Source organism: Protopterus annectens, chromosome 9.part0 (assembly GCF_019279795.1).
Source record: "Protopterus annectens isolate FY-2018-M chromosome 9.part0, PAN1.0, whole genome shotgun sequence".
In the NCBI taxonomy this organism is placed as follows: Eukaryota; Metazoa; Chordata; order Ceratodontiformes; family Protopteridae; genus Protopterus; species Protopterus annectens.
The window spans coordinates 459,961,453-459,983,675 of NC_056743.1; the positions used below are offsets into that span (position 1 = coordinate 459,961,453).

At 41.1% G+C, this 22,223-nt stretch overlaps 1 protein-coding gene across 2 annotated transcripts in view; it reads right to left on the bottom strand.

The window, feature by feature from the left end:
• Positions 1–22,223, bottom strand: part of GPAT4 (glycerol-3-phosphate acyltransferase 4) — an 845,426-nt gene that overhangs the window by 351,846 nt on the left and 471,357 nt on the right. For both annotated transcript variants that reach the window (XM_044082998.1, XM_044082999.1), the window contains exon 5: positions 17,363–17,437. In XM_044082998.1, the coding sequence (XP_043938933.1) occupies positions 17,363–17,437 (75 nt within the window). The remainder of the gene's footprint in view (positions 1–17,362; positions 17,438–22,223) is intronic.

Below are 22,223 nucleotides of genomic sequence, written 5' to 3' on the forward strand. Positions count from 1 at the left end.
GACAACCCTCTCCTCCTACCACCCAACACTACAACTTGTGAGAGATGCACTTATATAGCCAAACTGGAAGCATAGCTCTATTCACCCAAGACTGGACTAGACAGTCACAAGAAGAAGGTAAACACTTGCACCACACTCATCACATAGTCCCTCAAAACCTACACCACCAAAACACACACACTTACATTTGCGGAGGCTCTCAATAAAAATCTGCTCAACCAACAGAGACCTCCAAAGCAGAAATGCAAGCAACTTCCACCCCCAACACAACCCAAATGACACATAGCTCACAAACTCAATGTGCCACTCAACCACAGCCCATAAGGCACAACAACGTATCCAACACTTTAGTCATAGGTGACTCTATAGTGAGGCACACTGATGTTCCATTCACCAGGCTAAACAAGGAGAAAGTTACTGTCAGCTGCCTGTCCGGTGCCAGGATCCGTCACATAACGCACGCACTCAGGTCACTCCACAACAAGTACAAATATGACTCTATCATTGTCCATGTTGGTGTGAATGACATGAGACGTACCTCCCTGGACTACATGAAGAGAGACATGGAGGAGCTCTCTGATCTTGTAGCCCAGGCAGGTATGACCCTAGCCCTGAGTAGCATCCTGCCATCACCCAGAATGATACCACAGTACAAAGACAAAATGACCGACTTCAATAATTGGCTAAGCTTCTAGTGTCATTCTAAGGGGATCCAGTATGTCTGCCTGGGATGACATGATCGGATACTAGCTAAGGCTCTTGCCACCCTTGCCTTTTTTAAGCAAGGTTCAAATGAAAAATGCACCACTGTAACAGGTACAAGCAAGCAAAATCTGAGATTAATGCTACTCAATGCTAGAAGTCTAAACCTCAAAATGCATTCACTCGAGGCACTCCTTTCAATGAAGAACTTCGACATCTGTGCAGTGACAGAGACCTGGTTCAAGGCTCCAGAGAGCACTCCTGCATTACCAGGCTATAATTCATACCACACCTTTCAGCCATCTAACCTGGACCGAAACACTAAAGGCAAAGGCGTGTCCATATTCATTAAGGATATCCACACCTCCAGGCTACTTACTCAGCATAACCCATCCGAGATTATCCAAGAGTAACTAACTCTGGGCAAGACCGCAATCCAAACTGTAACTTGCTACAGATCCACCACCATGCCCCAGGATTCCCACTCCTCATTTTTTGATACACTGGAAAATATCAGGATACAACCCAACACTCTAATAATGGGCGATTTCAACTACCCCACCATTAACTGGGAAAACTACTCATGTACCAACTCTTTTGCTCAACGTTTTCTGGAATTCATAAATTCCAACACCTTGTATCAACTTATCCACATCCCCACCAGGGGCAGCAATATCCTAGACCTGCTCATCACCAACATGGGTGACCAGTGTTCCATACCAGAGGCCAATTCCTCGTTGGCCAGCTCCAACCACAAGCTAATCACCCTAGACATCCACATCCCGCCCCCACCCCCCCATTAGGGAAACCACTGTAAATAATTTCTCCAAAGCCAATTCAGGCTTCTTAAGACAGAAGTGGCAAACTTCACAACACCCATGCAGATGGACAGTAGAGGTACAACTGCTGAATCCTACACAAATGCACTTTATAAGCACTTACACAAGTGCATGGATCGTGCTATCCCTAACAGAACCAAGATGCTAGCCTCCAAAAAAAGGAAGCCAATCTGGTGGCCCTGTCATAAACAAACTCTACAACAGAAGGAAGAAAGAAACTGTTGCAAAAAAGAGTAGAATCCCATGACTGGAGAACTGCCTGGTCAGCCTCAGTAAGAAGCTGAGATCCCTCATAAAATCTTCCAAAGCTAGTTATGAAAATAAAATGGTCACTGATTCTAAAGACAACCACAAAGCATTCTATAGCTATGTCAAGAATCTCAGTGGCAACACTCAGCTCTGCTCTGAGTTACAGCACAATGGCACTAAATATACAGAACCAACTGATATTGCCAACATTCTGGCAGATAGGTTCAGTGCTAACTTTACCTCAGTGCTAACTTTACCTCCCCTCTCACCCCCTAAAGGACCCATCTCTATACTGGAAGAATGCAAAGTTCTTGTAATCACGGCTGTTCAGGTAAAAAAAAAACACTCTCCAAAGCCAAGAACACAGCATCCACGGAGCCTGACAACATCCCAGGCTGCGTTCTACACGAACTACAGAATGAACTGGCACCCCACCTAAGCACTATGTTCAATCATAGCCTCACCTCAGACTTCGTGCCCAGCGTACAGCGACGGTTATTCCACTCCACAAAGGGGGAGCCACCAAGGACCCCGGGAACTACCGCCCCCATTAGCCTAACAAGCCTGGTCTGCAAGGCCATGGAATGTATCATGGAACTTTTAAACAAAGATATTGGTAATCTCCAAACTCTAAACCCCACCCAGTTCGGATTTGTAAAAGGCAGATCATTGTCACCTAAACCTGATAGACTTCTTTGAACCAGTCACCAAATCCGCAAACGAGGAGAATGGTGGCTCACACAGCCTATCTAGATCTCACCAAGGCTTTTGACACCATCCCCCACTCTGGAATTACTGATAAACTCACTAAACTAGGTATAAATCCCTATGTCACAAGATGGGTTGCCAACTGGCTCATTGACAGAACCCACATTGTGAAAGTAGCAGACTCCAAATCCGACTATAAACTAGTGACAAGAGGAGTATCACAGGGTTCAGTCTTGGGTCCTCTCCTGTTTATCTACTTTTCTGAAGTACAGACTAACACAGAAAGTCTTTAGCTAATGATGTTCGTAGATGACTGCAAACTAGGAGCCATAATCGAAACTCCTAACGATGTGGACATCCTACAAAAGGGCCTCACTGAGACAGATGCCTGGTGTCAAAGCCATGGCCTCAAGCTCAATGCCAAAAAGTGCATTGTCATCCCCTTTGGTAAAAACTCTGTACCCATGAGCTACCATATAGGTGGTAGTCTACTTAACACTGAAAGTGTGATACGAGACCTTGGGACACAGGTGGACAGTAGTCTCTCCTTTGATAATCACACTGCCACAGTAGTCAGAAAATCCTTCTACATGGCACCTTCATCACAAAAGGTTTCTCATCCAGGAAAAAAAAGAGGTCATTGTTCCCCTCTACTTGTCACTCATTAGACCCATTATAGAGTACAATGCTCCCTTTGGTATATACATCACAAGACGTCTACAACATCTGGAAAGGCCACACAAAGAGGATTACCGGCCTCAAACAAATGCCCTACGAAGACCATCTCAAAACACTCCAGCTTTACTCTGTTGCATATCGCCCACTCAGAGGTGATATCTGCCTAACATACAAAGCTATGTCAAACCCAGAGCTGTTGGACATGCTCCACTTAAAGAAATCCCAATCCCTCAGAGCTACATGCTCTAGGAACCAAACCTTGTCACCACAATAAACAGAACATGCTGGAGGGATAGATTCCTGTCCCAGAGACTTCCCATACTCTGGAACAAACTACCTATCGATATCAAACAAAGCTCCTCATTAGCAGTCTTCAAGAAAAATCTTGACGATTGGATGGGAAATAGGAAATTCACCCCGGGGATCACCTCTGCGGCTCTGCTCGACAGGGGCACAGGAAAATAATATTCTTGGGTGGCAAAAGGCAGGGTACCTTTTTGGCTAGACTTATATAGGCCTTAGAGCCAATAGCCTAGTACCTACCTATGAACTTATGTGTTCTGCAGAGGAAGTATTATGTGTAGCATGCTTGTGTTTGGGAGGGCTCTGGTGTTTAGATATGTTACTGGTGAGGACACCCGCATATGTAGGTATGTGTGATGTACGTTTGGACGTAAGTAAGGTGTGCATGCTGGCAACCTGCTCATACTCACATGCACTGCCTGTGTGAGAGAACATGGATTCAAGGTTCTTAATATATGTAGTTGCATCACTCGCACATCGTGTTTGTGTGTATTAGGAGTAGAGTTTTGTCAGTGAATATGAGACAGTTGCTACAGTGCCTCAGGATGCCCATGTCGACCAAGCTGTCTGGAGAAACTGTGGGAAATTGTCTGTCCATATTAATAACTAAATTTATATGATCAGGAAAAAATGTCACCAAGAGTGGCTAGTGGGTGAGAGGTGCGTTGGCACCTCTAGGCTAGGGTTAATGTTCCACCTGACCGTAGAGCAGGGCCATGAAAAACCTCTGGAAAACCACAAGGAAAGTGCTAAGGGAAAATTTAACAAACAAAATGTTTGCATCTGTAACCACCAATGATAACCCCCACTACCCGGCAATGCAAGATGGGGCTTAAATAAAACAAGAAAAATACAATTTTTTACTCAAACTAGCCAATAAGAAAGCTCTCTCTCAGCTCTAGTCTAATCACCCTCGATTAGATGGGACCCAGACAGCACTCTCCTCGTATAAGGGTGCAGAAGGGCCTTCACCAACAAAGGTGGCTTGACGTTAATGCTCAGACATTATAAAACAGACCCAGAAATAGCAAACTTGAAACTGGGCAGTGCTACAGCTGAACTAGTACAGTGTACAGTAAAATGTGATAAAAAATAGTTCAGACAATTCAAAGAGGCAGTGGACTGCAAATACAAATTAGAAGTGCAGTATTGGAGCAAAAACAGGCATTTATAGTTAGATGGAAGCAACGGATTTCTCAGATATCCGAGTATCTCAGTGAAGAGCTGGTTTTAGTGCTTAAGTGATACTAGTCTAGATTCAGCAAGTTTGAATCTAGCTTCTGCTGCAAAACGCAGAAGTATTAGAAATCAAAAGTGCGTAACATGACAGTCAACAGCAGAAGGCAGTTTAAATAATGCAGCAATTCACCAGCAATTCTCAGCATGGAAGGGTGCAGGCCACACTCACACCACAAAAATCTAGACCACAAACTTTCCTGATGTAAAACAACTGGTTCTGGAGCACAAGTGCTTAAGCAAAAACTTAGACACATCAGACTAACAGACACAATAGGCCTACAACCAGCAATTTCCAGCCAGAAGGGTGTAGGCTACCTTCTCCTGTCACAAGAGTCTAGACCACAAATCCTCCTAATGTAAAGTAAGTGGTTTGGAACCCAAGTGCTTAAACCAGAATACATGCACTTAGAATAATGGGCATAATAAGCCTTCACTAGAAATTTCCAACTTAGAAGGGTGTAGGTACACTCTCCTGACACAAGAGCCCAGACCACAAAACTTCCAATGTAAAGTAACTGGTTTGGAACCCAAGTGCTAAAATCCAGAACTAAGACACTTACAGAATAACAGACACAATGAGCCTTCAACCAGCAATTCCCAGCTTAGAAGGGTGTAGGCTATACTCCCCTGCCACAAGTGTGTAGACTACAAATCCTCAAGTAAAATAACTGGTGTGGAACCCACCTGCTTAAAAACGGAACAAAGACAATTAGAACAGTAAGTACAATAGGCTGTCACCCAGCAATTCCCAGGTCAGGAGGACAAAGGCTACCCTCTCCTCCCATAAGAGTGCAGACCACAAACCTTCTTAATGTAAAATAACTGGCCTGAAGCCCAAGTCCTTTAACAAAAACTAAGACAGTTAACAATTGCAATGTAATATGGCTATTAACAAGCAGTAACAACTGCAGCAACATAAATGCAATTGAACACTATAAGAACAAGCAGTAAAAGCAAAATAAAGTAGGCAGATACACAAAAAACATAAAATCAGCTGATTAAAAAAAGTTTAGTTTAGTTTTTTTTTTAGTTAAGCAGGAAGGGAGGAAACTGAAGATAATTCAAGGTTAAGAAACTAAGGGGATGGGCCTTACTAAATGATCTCACTGCACACAACAGAATTAGCTGATGCGATGGGACTGGGATGTATGTGTGCGGGCTACTCAAAAGCCACCAAGTTTTAAGAATACAATAACAATTGGTCAGGAAGGTGGGAGAAAAAAAATGGAGACTGAAACAGAACACAAGAAAAGAAATCTTGGAACTTAAGTCAGAGATATGTTCACAAACCACAAAAAATTGCAATTGAAAAATTCTGTTAACAACTACAACCTAAGAGCACAGGATTGTTAAATATCACTGAAACAGTTAGAGCAAAAAATATATACTTATATCAGCCTGTAATTCCAAATGCTTATAGGAGCAGTAATGCTTGTAGCCCACCAGAGGTTAAGGCACACTAGAGCAGAAACATACAGAATTAATTCATGTATACCACCAAGATGAAAGGCTTTAGCATCTCTGTTACATTCCACAGGATCTTCATAAATACTTCTCCAAAATGTATCTATTTCCTCTTTGTTTGGTGGTCTTTCAATTCATTTTACCTTGCTTCCCAATTCTCTATAAAACTTTTTTGGGTCATCATATTGCTTGTTTAGTACTTTTCCTTTATATTTATCTGTGTATCTTCTAAGCTTTTCTGCATGTGTATTTTTAGTTTATTAGCTGGGAAAGTGCATGACAAATCCTGATCCGTTATAATACTGCACATTGCTTTTATCACATCTATCTTTTGAATATTTTTGTTGATCTGTTCCATCTTCTGTACTCTAATAACAGTGACAATTCTCGTCTTAATTGCTTTATAATTTTCTCTATTCGATATTTCCATGATGGTATTTGATTTCTCCCCTTCCTTTCCCTCACTACCCTGTGTTCTTGTAGTAGGACTTTGTCAGTTATTAATTTAGCTGCACAGTAATATATCCCGTTTACTTCTGTTATATCGCATGGATCTCTATGAACAGTCCTAATTACTGTGTTCATTTGGTTTGTCAAACTTTAACTATTTGGGTTTTTATTGACCTTCTGCAGTCTATTTTTTTCATTGTTCTTAATAAGTATATCTACATTAAATCAAGCAATTCTTCTCTTGGATCATTTTCTTCAAAACTGAGGGCACATTTTTGTTCTCCATTTCCTGAGGGCATTCTACAGAAAGTTCTATAGCATTTTCCTGTGGCACATTCTCTTCAATTTCATCCTGTGCCTTCCATTACTCTGTCTTATGGGAACTCATTAGCCTATCACTCCTTCCTGTTCCTTCCCTTGATGTACAGCTTCAAGTGAACTTTTATTCTGGTTTCCTGTGAAAGGCTCCAAAATATAACATCTTTATATTGCAACTGACCAGTTGCTTCCCATTCTACTGTTTTTTTCCTTAATTTGGATGTCTATTGTTCTATCCTGCTGTGGTGCTTTATGAGTTCGATTTTCTACACTGAATCCTTCACTTCACAGGTACTCCATAACCTCAGTTTCTATTTAACTTCTCCATTACTAATATTTTCTACTTTTCCTCTGTCTTTCCATGTCCAGATTCCTTTGCCTGTATTTCACTTAATATCTTTGGTGCTGCACTTTTTGTATTGATTGGTTCTGCTTTCTCCTTTCCATAAATATTACACCATTTTAAATCTCTTTTCCTTTCCCACGTCCATACTTCTTTTCTTGATTTTCCTGTTTCACCTTACTACTGCAGGAACTCGCTCCATCATGCTGTGATGTAACCTTTTTTTGACCTTCTATACCAAAGCCTTCACTTTGCAGGCATTCCATAACTTCAGCTTCTATTTTTCTAACTTCTGCTTTACTAATCTTCTTTTCTACATTCCCTCTTTGTGATTTTTTTTTATTATGAAATTTTCCATATTTGGATGCCTTTGCCTGTATTTCTCTTCCAATATTTGCGACTACCTTTTTTTTATTGATTAATTTGTATTTCAGCTTGGCATAAAAATTGCATCATATCAAATCTCTCTCTCTCTTTCAAATTTATTTTGATACTTTTCAAAAATCTCTAGGTTTTGTTGTTTATATTTTCACAATTTCTCAGATGCTTTTTTTTCTACACAGAGCAAAGTTTCTTGATCTACATACTGTTTTTCACAAATCAGTTATATTAATGAACACAAATTTTTATTTGAAACTTCTGACAAGCTTTTCTTGTGAAAGTATTTTTCTTTCCTCTAATTTCTCTCAATCTTTTTGCATATTTTGTGCCTGGAAATTCTGGGATTTTTTTTGCATAATAGTAACAATACACAATTTCTTACTTATCCTCAATAGTCCACTCTATCATCTTTATTGCTCTTCTTTGGCCTATCAGTTTTTGAGATTTTTGTGGACTGTTACTTCCTTCTACAACAGGGGGAGGCATCCTTCCTGATCCTGGCCTAGCCCCACTGTAGGAATGTTTCTGTGTCTTGAGGATTCTACACTAATTCTTCCCAGTCCTGGCACCAGTCCGCCTACCAGGATTGGGAACTTGTGCACCCAGCTATCTTTTTTAATTTTTTACTTAATTCTGTCCATGACATATGCTATACAAAATGCAGTCTATACATCAGTGTCATCTTGATGAGATTTTGTGAAAAACAGGATCTTCCTCGTGAAGGTACTCACCAAGACTTGAGGATGTCAATTTCAGCAATACTCTCCTTTGCTTGCTGACCTATCTCTCCAGTCACCCTTTACAAAGAAGATGGTGCAACTGCAGACATCAAGAATTACTCCTGTGAAAAGAATTCACTGCACCAAACTCATCCAAAACCAGAGCTAAGGCTAAGATCCATACCACACAAATCCAGGAGATGCCACTAGCAAATAGGAGTCAAGCTAAGCAAACAGGCAGAAGTATTATTACAAACCTGCACAGATGAAAGGCATTTCTTAGACGGGTTAGTGCCATATTAAAGGTCATAGTAGGAGTGGGCAGGACAAAAACAAACCCTGTCTGTGGAAAGGGCTGTCTATCCAAGACGAATAGTACAAGCCTCTTATGCAGCCTCCAGGCAAAGGTATACAAAACAGCATCTACTGTGCCCATCAAACTCATCCAAAAACACTGCCAGAGCAGCTCTGATAAGCAGAACTTTATCTAGTGTTATCAGGACTGAAATTGACTAGAAGAAAATCTGGACAAGACCTGGGATTAGAATCTCCTTCCCCATTGCATAGGATGATCAGTTTCTATGCCCTTTACTAAAACTGTATCACTATACCTTCTGACACAGATGCACAGGAGGAGGAGGATGCAGTCATTTTCTATGATGCCTGAAACCATAACTGCCTTAGCTGATGGTTCTCTGGGATGGGGTGAACCCAGAAACTCCTCTTGTCACACGTGTCCAGATGGGCAGAGTCAGGAATGCTATGAGACAAACTCTGCTGGAGTCATTTTAGGACAATGTAGGGTCTAGAGAAATAATTTCTAGTGTGTCCACATGCCATAAATCCACTTCACAATTTGACTGCCAAATTTCACTGGGAAGACAGTGAAGGTAACTTTGCCCAGTTACACAGAAGTACTGGTACAACAAGCAGCTTTACAAATAGAGGCATCAGAGACTTGAAATACAGCATGTTAAGCTGTGCTGGAGAATAGTACCAAGTCACCATTCATACCTGGGGCTGTCCAAATGGGACTGGTCAGTACTCATCATAACAAGATCTACACAACTAAATGCTAGACAAAAAATAGAGCCATTAGTCTCTCAAACTGTCAACCTCTTATAATGAGCCAACTTCTCTAAAATCTACCAAAATATCATTTATTTGGTTTTACACAACAGGCTGGCTAACATACATCATGAAACAAAACTTCTCTACTTTCCACAATGATACATTTGCATGGAGGAATCAATTCTCCTTAAGATGCCTGGCAATGAATTACTGAGTGACCACTCATGAGACAGCAGAAGACAGAGTCTGCCAACAAGTGAGCTGCTTATTTCTGAAATCTAAGTGGAAATTATTTATTCATTTATCTATGTTTACTGGAAAAGTCCGACTGGGTAATAACCATTTTCAGCAGAGGCCCAAAGAGGAAAAATTCCATTTGCTTACACTGCATTACACTAAGTTCCAGTCAAACACAGAGTAGTTACATTTCTACTTACATTTACACATAAACAGTAGTTACATTTCAATTTTTATTTATAAGCAAACAGTAGTTACATTTATACGTATACATTCTACGATTGTACAGTGGTCTAAGTTAAGCTTTTGATTTTGGCAGCTTTTGAGGTGAAAAGCATTAACTTTGTTTTCTTGGGGTTGAAAACAGGTATGATTTTTTGAACCAGGTTTCTACAGAGGAGAAAGACTTTTGAGTAATTTCTTGGAGCTTATTTATTTTTGAGGCCACACACATTAATGTTGAGTCATCTGCAAACCGAACTAAACTAGCATAGTGAGTGGAGGTGTGGAGGTAATTCATAAATACATTAAAAAGTAGAAGATCCAGGACAGAGCCTTGAGGGACACTTCTAGTAATTGGTTGAAAGGATGAGTAGGGCTTGTTGCCTTCCAGATAGGTAACTATGGCACAGTGGTGCAGCGGTTTGTGTTGTCGCCTCACAGAAGGAGGTTCTCCAGTTCGATTCTCTGCTCTGCGCAGTCTGCATGTCCTCCCTGATTTTGTGTGGGTTTTCTCTAGATGCTCCAGTTTCCTCCCACATTACAAAGACATGCATTTGGTGTGTTTCTCCCCGGGCCTCTGCTGAAAATTGGTTCTGTTCCAAGTTGGGCTTTCCTGGTAAACAAATGTTAAACAAAAATAAAATAAACAAACTAAGGAACCACAAAATGTAGTACTGTGAAATTCCTATTAAAGAGAGTCGAACAAACAATTGCTGGTGCAAGACAGTATCAAATGCCTTTGACACGTCTAAGAACATGGCGGACACAAGCAGACTAACGTATCTATGCTGGTTTATTATACTGGTAAAATATAGAAGAGCAGTAGTGGTGCTGTGCTGGAACCTATGTTGTTTCTGAGAACAGGTTATTTAAAGTTAGGTTTTGCATCAGCAACATATAGCTGTATTTCTCTAATATGTTGGAGAGGAGGTAGAGAATCGCTATCGGTCTGTAGTTATTAAACTATGTGCCACCTTTGTGCAGTGGTATGATACACACTTCTTCCTCATAGATGGGATGTATTTTTCTGCTATGGACCTAATTAGAATGGATACAGGGAAGGCTGACTTCTGCAGCTATTTTTAGGTAGTCTGATGGCAGTTGGTCTACAGCTACAGTAGTAGTTTTTAGTTTAAGAAGCAACTTCCTTACAAGCAAGACAGGTACTGGACTAAAACTGAATAGCTATGGTTGGTTTTGACTTGACAGGGGTAGAGTGAGGGGCAGATGTGTTAAGAGAGATATCGATTGTATAAAGTAGGAATTAAACTGTGTGGGGATAGAGTCTGTTGTATTGTCTGTTTTTGGAGAGGAACTAGTGGCCTTGCCAAGGTGGAGTACATTATTTAGCGATGATCAAAAATATTCTGGGTTGTTTATATGCTTGTCTTGCAGGTTGATATAGTATGTTTGCTTATCCTGTTTGACATGGAGTTTTGCAAGGTTTCTAAGATGTCTACATTGCTGGAGGGGATTTTGAGTTCTATTTTTATACCAGTTTTTCCAGGCTTTCTCCCTTTTTTATCATGATTTTTTTTGCTTCCTTTGACAGCCATGGTGCGCAGGGTTGGACTTTACTCTTATTACACACTGGTGCTAGATTATTTAAGGTCTGTAAGAATACGTTATTAAAGTGTTCTACAGCAATAACTAGCAGCTTTGTTCCAAGTACATTCCAGTTCTATTTTTTAGTTTTTCATTGAAAATATCTTTTTAAATAAGATTAAATACAATTTTAAATTAGACAATAAAAAATGGAAACTGCCCACTCCCACACTCTAATGTCAGACATAGGAGATAGAACCTGGTACTTCCCTGTCTGGTATATCAGATTACTGCTAAACTGTCCAGCTGAACAGTCAAGGCACCCAGGGAGAATATTCTGTAACACATGCAGAGTTAAGATCGTTCCAATTTCCAGAGTGGTGACAGGCAAAGTGGACTCCTGAGTCAGTCATGTGTACTCCCTAATTTTAGGGCAGAGATATCGGTCATAACCACAGCTGAAGGTGTGGGGAAGACTAAGGGGATGCCCCGAAGAAGATCTCCCAACTACAACTACCAGAGAAGAATGAATAGGTCAGGGGAGAAATAGAAAAATATATGCGAGGAATAGCATGAATTTAAACAGACTGTGAAAAAAGGACCTGCTGCAGAAAGTACAGTTGTGTACACTTACCATAAATGTAGATGTTCGAGTGTATTCACTGTTGCAGTCATCACATTTGGGTTTATCTGCCTGCAGGTAGCCCTCAGCCGGCCTGAATACCAGAGTCTTGGATTCCTGCATCGGATGCTGTCTCTTCTTCCATGACATCAGGTTGTCACGGGTATAAAACATGCAGCAGACGCCATTACATCAGTTTTTCTTGCCCCAGATGTCAGGTGTCCCCACAAGGGAAAGCAATTATATGTTATGGCACACCTCCATCAAAAAGCAAATACACCAGAAAGGTTAAATACACCAAACAAGAAGGAAAGGTAGAGCCAAGAAAAGTCAGGGGGCTTTGTAGGGAGGGGTAACTAAGACTGCAACAGTGAATACACTCGAACATCTACATTTATGGTAAGTGTACACAACTGTACTATGTTCTTCATGTTTCACTGTTGCAGTCATCACATTTGGGTTGATTCCCAAAGCTAAGGACGGGAGGAAGAAGTTAGAGAGCATTAGGGCCAGCTATTAAGTCCTGCAAGACTGCAGTGGCGAAAACCAGCTCTGGATTTAGAAAAATTAGGCATGTGGTAATGCTTGGTGAAGGTATGTACGGAGCTGCAGGTAGCAGCTTCTAGGATGTCCCTGGTAGGGACTCCTCTGAGAAAGGCTGTAGAGGTAGATGCAGCCCTGGTGGAATGTGATCTTATCCCCTGTGGGGTAGGTTTTCCATGGTGTTTGTACCAGAAATGAATGCAATGGGCTATCCATTTAGAAATGGCTTGCTTTATGGCCTTTCCCTCTGCCCTGCAGCAAGGCCAACTAGCAACTGTTCAGATTTTCTGAGAGGCTTAGTCCTGTCCAAATAAAATCTAAGTTGCCTGTGTACGTCCAAAAAATGCAGTATTCGTTCTCCTTTGTTTTGTGGATTAGGGAAAAAGGTAGGCAAATGAATGGACTGATTTAGGGCCACACTAGACACCACCTTGGGCATAAAGGAAGGATTGGTCCGGAGGGAAACCCTGTCTGCATGGAAGATAATGAAGGGTTCCCACTGCCATGAGGGCCTGTAATTCAGACACTCTTCTTGCTGAAGTGATGGCTAGAAGGAAGGCTGTTTTCCAAGAAAGGAATTTCAACTCTGCAGTTGCAGCTGGCTCAAATGGAGGGAGAGTGAGCTTTTCCAATACAAAGTTAAGGTCCCAGGCTGGAGTAGGGGCTCTCCTGGGGGGGGGGGGTCTTAAATATTTAGCCCCTCTAAGGAATTGCTTTAGCTGGGGGTGAGAGAAGAGGGGTGGCCCAGTATTATAATGTGCTGAAATGGCAGAGGCATGAATTTTAATTGATGAGAAGGATAGGCCCTTGTGGAGCATTTCTGTTAAGTACTGAAGAATATGAGGTAAGCTGACCACTGTTGTGCCCATCCCCCGAGTCTGGCTCCAGGAACAGTATCTTTTCCACTTTTCAGTATAGGATTTTCTAGTACTAGGCCTCCTTGCCTCCAGAATAAAATTTAGCACCTGCTTACTGAGGGATGCTATTGGAGAGCTCAAGGAATTACCCAGGCTGCAAGGTTCAGGGTTTGAAGCTGAGGGTGCAGAATCTGGCCCTCCTGCTGGGACAGCAGGGAAGGGGTCTGAGGCAGGTGCCAAGGTTCCAGCAGTGTCATACTGCGCAAGAGGTGGTACACCAGTGCTGGCATGGCCAGTCTGGTGCAATCAGTATTGTCCTTGGCTTGTCCTGTTTGATCTTTTGCAGAACCTTCGAGAGGAGAGGCAGAGGGGGAAAGGCATAAACCGAGAGGCTTTCCCAGGTAAAGGACAGGGCATCCACATTTTCAAGCTTGACTGTGGGAGGTCCTTGTGCAGAATTTGTCCAATTGCTAGTTCTGAGAGGATTCAGAATTTGTCCAATTGGCAGTTCTGAGAGGAGGCAAACAGGTCCATCTCTGGAGTCCCCCATTTGTTCCTCAATAGGTTGAATATTTTTGGTTCTAGTTTCCATTTGTGGACGCAGGACCCAAGACTTTGGAATTCAGGCCAGCTGAGGGCAACCTGCCAGCAGTATTACCTAAATGTAATGACTGCAACAGAGAAACACGAAGAACATCCTGTAATTCTTTGTGTTCGGCACAGTCAGGAATCACCATCATTTTCTGTTTAAGTAGTCCCATAATATGCTGCTGGTACTTTAACATATGAAACTGGCAATTTAAAGCCCTAATGGCCAAAGTAACAGAAGTGTATACCTTCTTACCCCATCTGCCCAAGGCTCTAGAATCTCTATCAGAAGGGGTAGGATTTTTGGCAGCAGTAGCCTTAATGCCTTTTGGTCCTTGAGAAAAGGTCTCTGGATCCGCAGTAGGATTCTTGAAGAGGAACTTGTGACAGTCAGGTACTTTGTAATACCTGTCAGGTTTTCTGGGAGCTGGAGGTAAAGTGTCTGGGGAAAGGCTAGATTCCAAAAAAGCACAATCTACAATGTCCAGAACAGGACGGATAGCTAAAGGCCTGTGTTCAGGAAGGAGTAAGAATTCCCTAAGCCTCTTTTTGGAGTCAGAGTAATCCTGGCTTTCTCAGAGGAAATGCTCCCTAAGAGTGTGCAAGGGAATGGAATCCTCTGCATCATAATCCTCATAGGTAGATAAGGGCAAATCCTGGTAATCAGAAGAAACAGAAATATCATATTCCTGATCAGAAGAATAAGAAGGAAAATCAGTTCTAGGTCTCAGAGGGGGGAAGGATGTCTTCCCCTAATTAAAGTAATAAGGTTTTCAGCCATTCTAAGCATTTGTTTTTTAGGCATATGGGCCTGAGCATGCGGTTTGGACGTCGGTTTTCTAGGCCTGGTACAAGTTTTAGGCCTGGATGAAGAAGATGGCGTTGGTTTAAAATGCAAGTCTGTAGGCCGGAATACAACCTCAGAAGCCGGTGCATGCACAGCGGCTCCGAACCCATCCAAGGTAGACACATCTGCAGGTTCCATAGTCGAAGAAGCATCTTGCTGCATACTGGAATCCAAATGGGTCCCAGTAAAGGCCTGCAAATCTGAAGTAGCAGGTATCAGGGGCTGCGAAAGCACCTCACTGAGTACCGGCGGACTTGCGACTAGCTTAACAGAAGCGTCGTCGGTAGTTTTGGACCTATGCAGTCTGTCTCTGTTTTTATCCTTATGTTTCTTTGGAAGATCGGTAGTCGGATGGGTTAACAAAGCCATTTCGGGTACGGATACCGAATAACAAAATTTGCTGCAAAGATAGCCCGATGACAAATAGTTTGGGGGCTGAACAAGGCACAAAACCAACAGGGAGGGACGTTGTGGTCTGGGCCTAAGCAAGGAATGCAGTACGAATGAAAATCTTTATGAGGTATTTGCTTTCCACAGGTAAGACGATTGTTAACTTTTACTGACATCGGTTAGAGCAAGAAAAAGGATCCCCAATGGGGTACTTAGCTTTTTTGAAGACTTTGGTTCTGAAATTCAAAAACTAAAATTTCAGGAGTCGGACAACTGGCACTGCAAACTGCTTCTGCTTCAGGCACCGCATGGCAAGAAAGATTGATGTAATGGCATTGGCTGTATGTTTTATACCCCTGACAACCTGATGTCATGGAAGAAGAGATAGCATCAGATGCAAGAATCCAAGACTCTGGCATTCAGGCCGGCTGAGGGATACCTGCAGGAAGATAACTCAAATGTGATGAGTGAAACATGAAGAACATCTAGCCACCACCTCAGCAACACAAACCTGAGCAGGAATCTTGCATGGGTCTTTTGTGGGAGGCCAATGCTCTGATCTGAACATACTTTGAAGGTTTAGCCTTCAAAGCTGACCATTTAATAGAGTTTACAATCTGACAAAGAAGGGTCTCTACTACTTAGAAGGGACTAGGCTTAGGTACAGAACTAGGAGGACAGTCAGAAGACAACTCTCTGTCCAAGCTCCAAATCACAGAAGAACAGGGATACTGAGACTTTTTCTTAACCTCCTGTTCAAACAAACACAAAGTTGCTTTTTTCCTTCTAATGTTGGCCTCTTTGAACTATCACATGTTAAATGTTTAAGAAAGCTGCAGTTTCCTTAAACAATCCACATATTTATCATCACTGTAAGAAGGGGGTATTTGCTTGCCACAGTCACTTACTCAAAAAATGGGGCATGATGTGGAAAAAAGGCCACTTGTCTAATCCAAACAAAGCCTAAGCAACCAGCAACAAAGATCAATGAAAGAGAAGGCGCCCAACGAAAGCATGGTAAGAAAAGTACTACCAAAACAAACCAAGTACTAAAAGAAAAGGATTATGAAGAAGGTTCACTGGCCTGTACTCATAAAAAAGCCAAGAATTAAGTTTTGCAGAGAGCAAAACTGAAAAAAGTAGCTTGGAGCCTTTAAGAATCCAAACACATTAAATAGCAAGAATAAACTGAAGATGACTAACAGTGATGCTAGGCATCTTGGCAAAGAAGAGGTGTGGCTGTAGCTTAGGAAAGTTCACCTGCTGAGCTGCAAATGTAGAACATGCCAAGTCCTGATGGCTAAAGAAAACTGAAATGTACTTAGCTGATCTCATGCCCCTCCGCGTCCTTGGTGGAAGCAAAACTGGTGCACTCAGACATGCTTATTTGACAAAATGTTGCAGTACGACTCACTCACCACACACACACACACACACACACACACACACACACACACACACACACACACACACACACAGACCAAAGCACAGCAAATTCAAAGAAATGCCTGTCACAATCAACTGCACATGTAAATACAGTGATAGCGAACCTTCTAGGTTTGGTGCGTCACAAATCTGGAAAATGCCTATCGACTATGCTGGTGTGCACCCCCCCCCAATTGAAAGAGAAACAATTCTTTACATAGTCTATTTAAAATTGTGTGTTGCTATGTATTATAAAAGTAAAAGAAAAATCAGTAACTTACAATAGAGAAAACAATATGTGCAATAATAATTGGGATTAAAATAGTACACCAAAAAATTACCCTACTTTTAATAGCAATTTTGAATTGAAATGAAAAAGATATGGAACACACTGCATTTAATTTGATTAACATCAATTAATGACTTTTTTTGTTGCTGAGTTTAAAGAGGCAAGTGCAGGGTCACATATTTCTTGCATTTTTGTTCATTCAGTTTCTTTGGTAACTTGGGTGTTGGTGAACTCTGGTGTGTCACCCAAAATGTGGTGTGTCACATTTGACATGTGTGTCATAGGTTTCCCAGCACTGTGTAAATACATGAACTGAATGGAGTACAGTCTCACCTTCCATTGGGTAAACATCCCACGATAGTCGTACCAGTGATTAGCAAACTGACTCCTGTAACAGCTAGTGCCACCCTGGAAAAAAAAAAGACCACGTTAGTGAATAGTCATCAGACAAGCCAGTGAGACTGCACCACTATTAAAGACAGACAAGATGGTGGCATTAAGACAGAGACATACTGCATCAGAAATTCCAAGTTGCATGCTCTTCCTGGCTGCCTCAACTAGCTAAAATTTAAACTCCTAATATTTCATCCAGCTCACTTACTCCACTTAATGCCTTTTTGCTAATCTCATAACCTTCTGTGAGACCAGAAATTAACACCCTGTTCAAAGGCAGCACTGCACAGCATCTGCAAACTCAGTCATATCAGTGTGGTAAGGCTGCTTTATCACTGCCAAATGATTTTTCTGGGTAAGAAAACAACAGCTTTTCTTCCATTAAGTATATACATAAATACAGTACAGACTCTACATATAGCTATATCATATACAAAAGGTAGAGCAAGTACAACAGAGTCACCTACTGTGGGTGCTTCTTTACTGACTTGAGTCACGATTGACAGTCCAAGCGAGTCTAACATCCTGGTCCTTGCATACGTTTACACATGTGAAGAGGTCAAAACTGCATTGCACATAAACATGTATTTGTTGTGTGAGATAATCTGCAAAAAGTCCTTCTGTAAAGTCCTGAGATCTCCTCTTTTCATATTCCAATGTAGCATACATTTTGCGCTTGAAATTGTTAGCCGTTGTGCATACAGTGCACATGTTACTACCGCCATATGATGTGACACGGCTTACTGGGCTAAAAGGGTTTGTCTACCTTCTCCACTTTCTGGGGTGACTCGTACACACACAGCAACCATACATAAAAGACACACAAATAATCTAAAATTAAATACTTGTCTGACTTGCAGGAAAGTTTATCCATACTGGCAGATGCAAATGCTCTCGACCAAGGAAGACAGCAGAATGGTAATAAAAACCCACTCCAGACAGTCTTCAACTAGTATACTGCATACAAATCACTTATACATACTTGTATGCCTGTGAAGGCCCTCTGCAGCTACTAAATTCAGTAAAAACATCCTGCACCACCAAAAGTAAACCTCCTTAGGATGTAAGACTGGGTTGGGAGGGTGGCCTAACGGTTAAGATGTTTGCCTCACAAACACAAGGTGCAGGGTTTGAGTCTCACAAGGGATAATTAGCTAGGCTTAAAATGGCTCACAAGAGCAGTTAGCTTAGTACTAACCTAGGAACCTATGAAAACAAATAAATAAATAAAAAGCAACTGCTAAGAAGGCATAGTACTGGAACAACAGGCTGTCAAAGGAGGTCACATGCCTGAAAACAGAAAAAAATTACGGCAAAGGTGTGACCTGATGGTCACTGGCCTAAGCACAAGTTTTGAAGCATTATAAACTGACACGTCTACAGGAACAGCCTTTGACAGTATTAGCTGCACAATGACAAAAGATGATGCAATTTGACAGCACCAACGTTGCACAGGGATAAAACTATGACACCAGTTTAGGTGACCAAAGTTCGAGTAGTTGCTCAGGAGGTTGACAGGGAGGATAAATGGGTTACAGACAGCTGGCCTGAGGCAGGCTTCAGGCTCATCAAATCACTGATGAGTGGTAGCGCTCATGACGAGCATGCAGAAGCATACACTTGCAGAGGGAAGGTATTGTGAGTAGTTTGCATATCCCACACCCAGGGAGTAGGATAAGGGTTTCCAAATGCTAAATTGATGATGCCTTGCCCTAACCATACATATCTGCACTTAGTACAGTTTCAACATTTCTCCTTCCTTAAGGGATTTGCCACCTGTTCAATGACATTAATTGTGCACTGCTTAATATTCTATACCTTACAGTATGCCATCACTGTTCCATACCCCATTAAACAGTTGCACATTACATTTTCACATCTCTACTGCCTTTACTTCTAAGCATACACCTATTCACATCTGCTCCTTCACCCATCTTCCAAAAGACATGTTCTTTCTCCCCTCCTTCAGTCTGGCCATCTCTTCCACAAATACACCTACTGGACATTCTGCTGGCCACTCTTGTTGTTTTCAGGAAGCAATGAAATGAAGTCATGTTCTTATTTAAAAGAATGAGCATAATTTTCAGCAGCTGCTAAAAAACACTGGAGACAGCTGGAACTTCAATTTAGCACTTTCATCTTTATTACTGTGACCCCTTCCCAAAGATGCTGGTATTACCAAAAAATTAGACAAGCGTAACATAAATCCCTACACTTTCTGCTAGATTGTAAACTGTCTATACAAACTGGACAATGAAAAGCATTTTCTGCTAGATTGTAAAATGGCATAGTTAAGTAAACAAATTAACCATGTTAGAATAGGAAATTAAAAATGAAAATAAAAATAAAACCAAAATGCGAGTGAAAACACTGTGCATGGTATCAAATGCATAAGAATTACAAGCTTTGATTCATACCATACAAGAATGTACAACTTCTGATTATCATATTAAAATGAACTTATGCAAATGAATAAAAATGTATATAAAAAATTAGTGTGTTTAAAAGCAATCTCACTTAATAGTGTTAAGTCTTCTATTGCGTAATACTGGTTTTAGGGGCACTTTATCATTAAGCCCCGGTTTGTTGTCTGCTCTTAATCTTATAATCCATTTTAGTTCACAATTCTCCGTAAAGTTTTTGACATCCCCTCCCCGAATGCTTGGGTTAACAACTTGTAGTACTGAGAACTTAAAATAATGTGTTGAACCTACTGCCAAGGTGTGTCTCGCTAGTGCATTATGTTCAGAACCTATGCGTGTGTGATATACATGTTCCCTTATTCTTTGTCAATTTCCTATTCTAACATGGTTAATTTGTTTATTTAACTGACATTTATTATAGATATAGTGTCAAATAGTTGTGGACAAGTTTGACATGTGTTTACTTAATGTCTAGGAAATTATGTCAGTACTTTTATTGCGTCATAATGTTGAATTATTCATGAGGTAGAGTATTTAAGAATGGTTAAAATCTTGCATCCATTACTAATTGTTTGGTCTGATGAAGCCTTTGTGGTGAAAGCGCTTTCCTACTCTTGTTAATAAAAGTTTTGGATTGGATTATCGTGGCATACCTGGCAACTTTTTGTCCGTTCATAAAATTTTTTACATTGAAGATATTGCTTTACAGTCGTGTTTGTTCCAGTGGATGTGCTTTTCATTGTCCGTTTTATATTCACTTCACATCACCAGAACATTTACTCTGTGGGGGTGCCTCTGTGTGATATCTATACAAATTATTCCATGTAGTGAAATTTGATAGTTTCCTCTCTGAATATAAATCAACTGGAAAGGCCCCAGAAATTTCTAACCAAGCAAATTAAAGGTCTTAAATCCTTCAACTACCCCCAAAATATTAGCGCAACTTTCCCTATAACTCGTAGCCTACAAGTTGCTGTGAGAAGACCTGAGTCAACAGTAGACCCAGTACTATTTTATCCCATACTTCTTCACAAAACCAGTGGCTTTACAAACAACCACACTAAGGACTTAAATCTGAACCAACAAATTAACATGAGTCACTGGAGAGAAAGGTTCCTAACTCAATGTATTTCTAGCATATGGAATAAGTCACCACTACAGGTCTAATAAAGTACTACTCTGGCTATCTTCTTTATAACTGTATGGAAAGATGCACATTTACACCTGCCCTGCTCAATACGGGAGGTTAGCACTATTCACTGCCTGAAGACTAGCAAGAATTATTTAAGTTTGTCTGCTGAAAGGTGTATATGGCTAGGCATCGTATGGTCCTGGTGATCTCTTTCCTAATATGGTCCTATGTTCATCAAAACTGAAGTAAAGGAAACTGTGCTGTATTAAACAGAAAGTTAACAAGCAGAGTGAGTTTTGCTAATTTTCAGTAGCTCCCTACTTAATGATCCTCATGTTTTTAGGACTTCCAAATGCTATAGGAAGATAAACAACATACTTAAAAGCTTCCATACTAGGATCCTTCATTATGATCTAAACATGGTAGCAATTTCTGAAATCTGACTTAAACCAAACTTTCATAATGTCAGTGACATAACAGGTAGCACACATGCCCAAAGGCTGTGGGGATTCAATTCCACCACCAAGCAGATCAAGTACCGACACTGCATTGCAGCATAAGGGAGGCTGCTGCACTTCTGAGTGTGCCATCCTTTGGATGAGACATTAGACCAAGGCTCCATCTGTTTGAGTTGGTGATAGCTCAGGTGGATGAATAAGATCCCATGGTACCTATCAAAAAGAGTAGGGAAAGCTTCCTGATGCCCTGGCCAAACTTCCCCCCACTAAAGTATCACCCCAGGTCTCCCCTGAAAAGAGGCTACTACCCTAGTGAGAACTAACCCAGTCAACAAAGGATAAAAACAAATAAATAAAATGATAAATAATACAATTTCCATTCCTGAGTTATAACCCACTTCAAAAAAAGGCCATCCTAATGTCACAAATGGCAGTGGATTCCTATTGCTCTTTAAAAAATAAATCTGTCTTGCAGACTGATTTCTACTTCTTCCTCAAAACTGAGAAATAAGACCTGAAGTGACTTAGAGATGTGTGAGTAACCCTACCATAATACATCTAGATGTTCAAGTAGGATCACTGTAACCTCTGACGTTGCAGGCCTGACATCTGGCCCAACTTCACGTCTTTGCATATTTACTCCCTCTAAGCTCATTTTCTTGGGAAATTGTCAAGTGACACTTGTTAATGCTATTTTTAAGTCTTTCTGGCCCCAGGAGCTCCCCATTTGATTCTAGAACAAATCCTAGCAAGAGGAAATCCTACCATGACCTACTTCCCAGATCCCT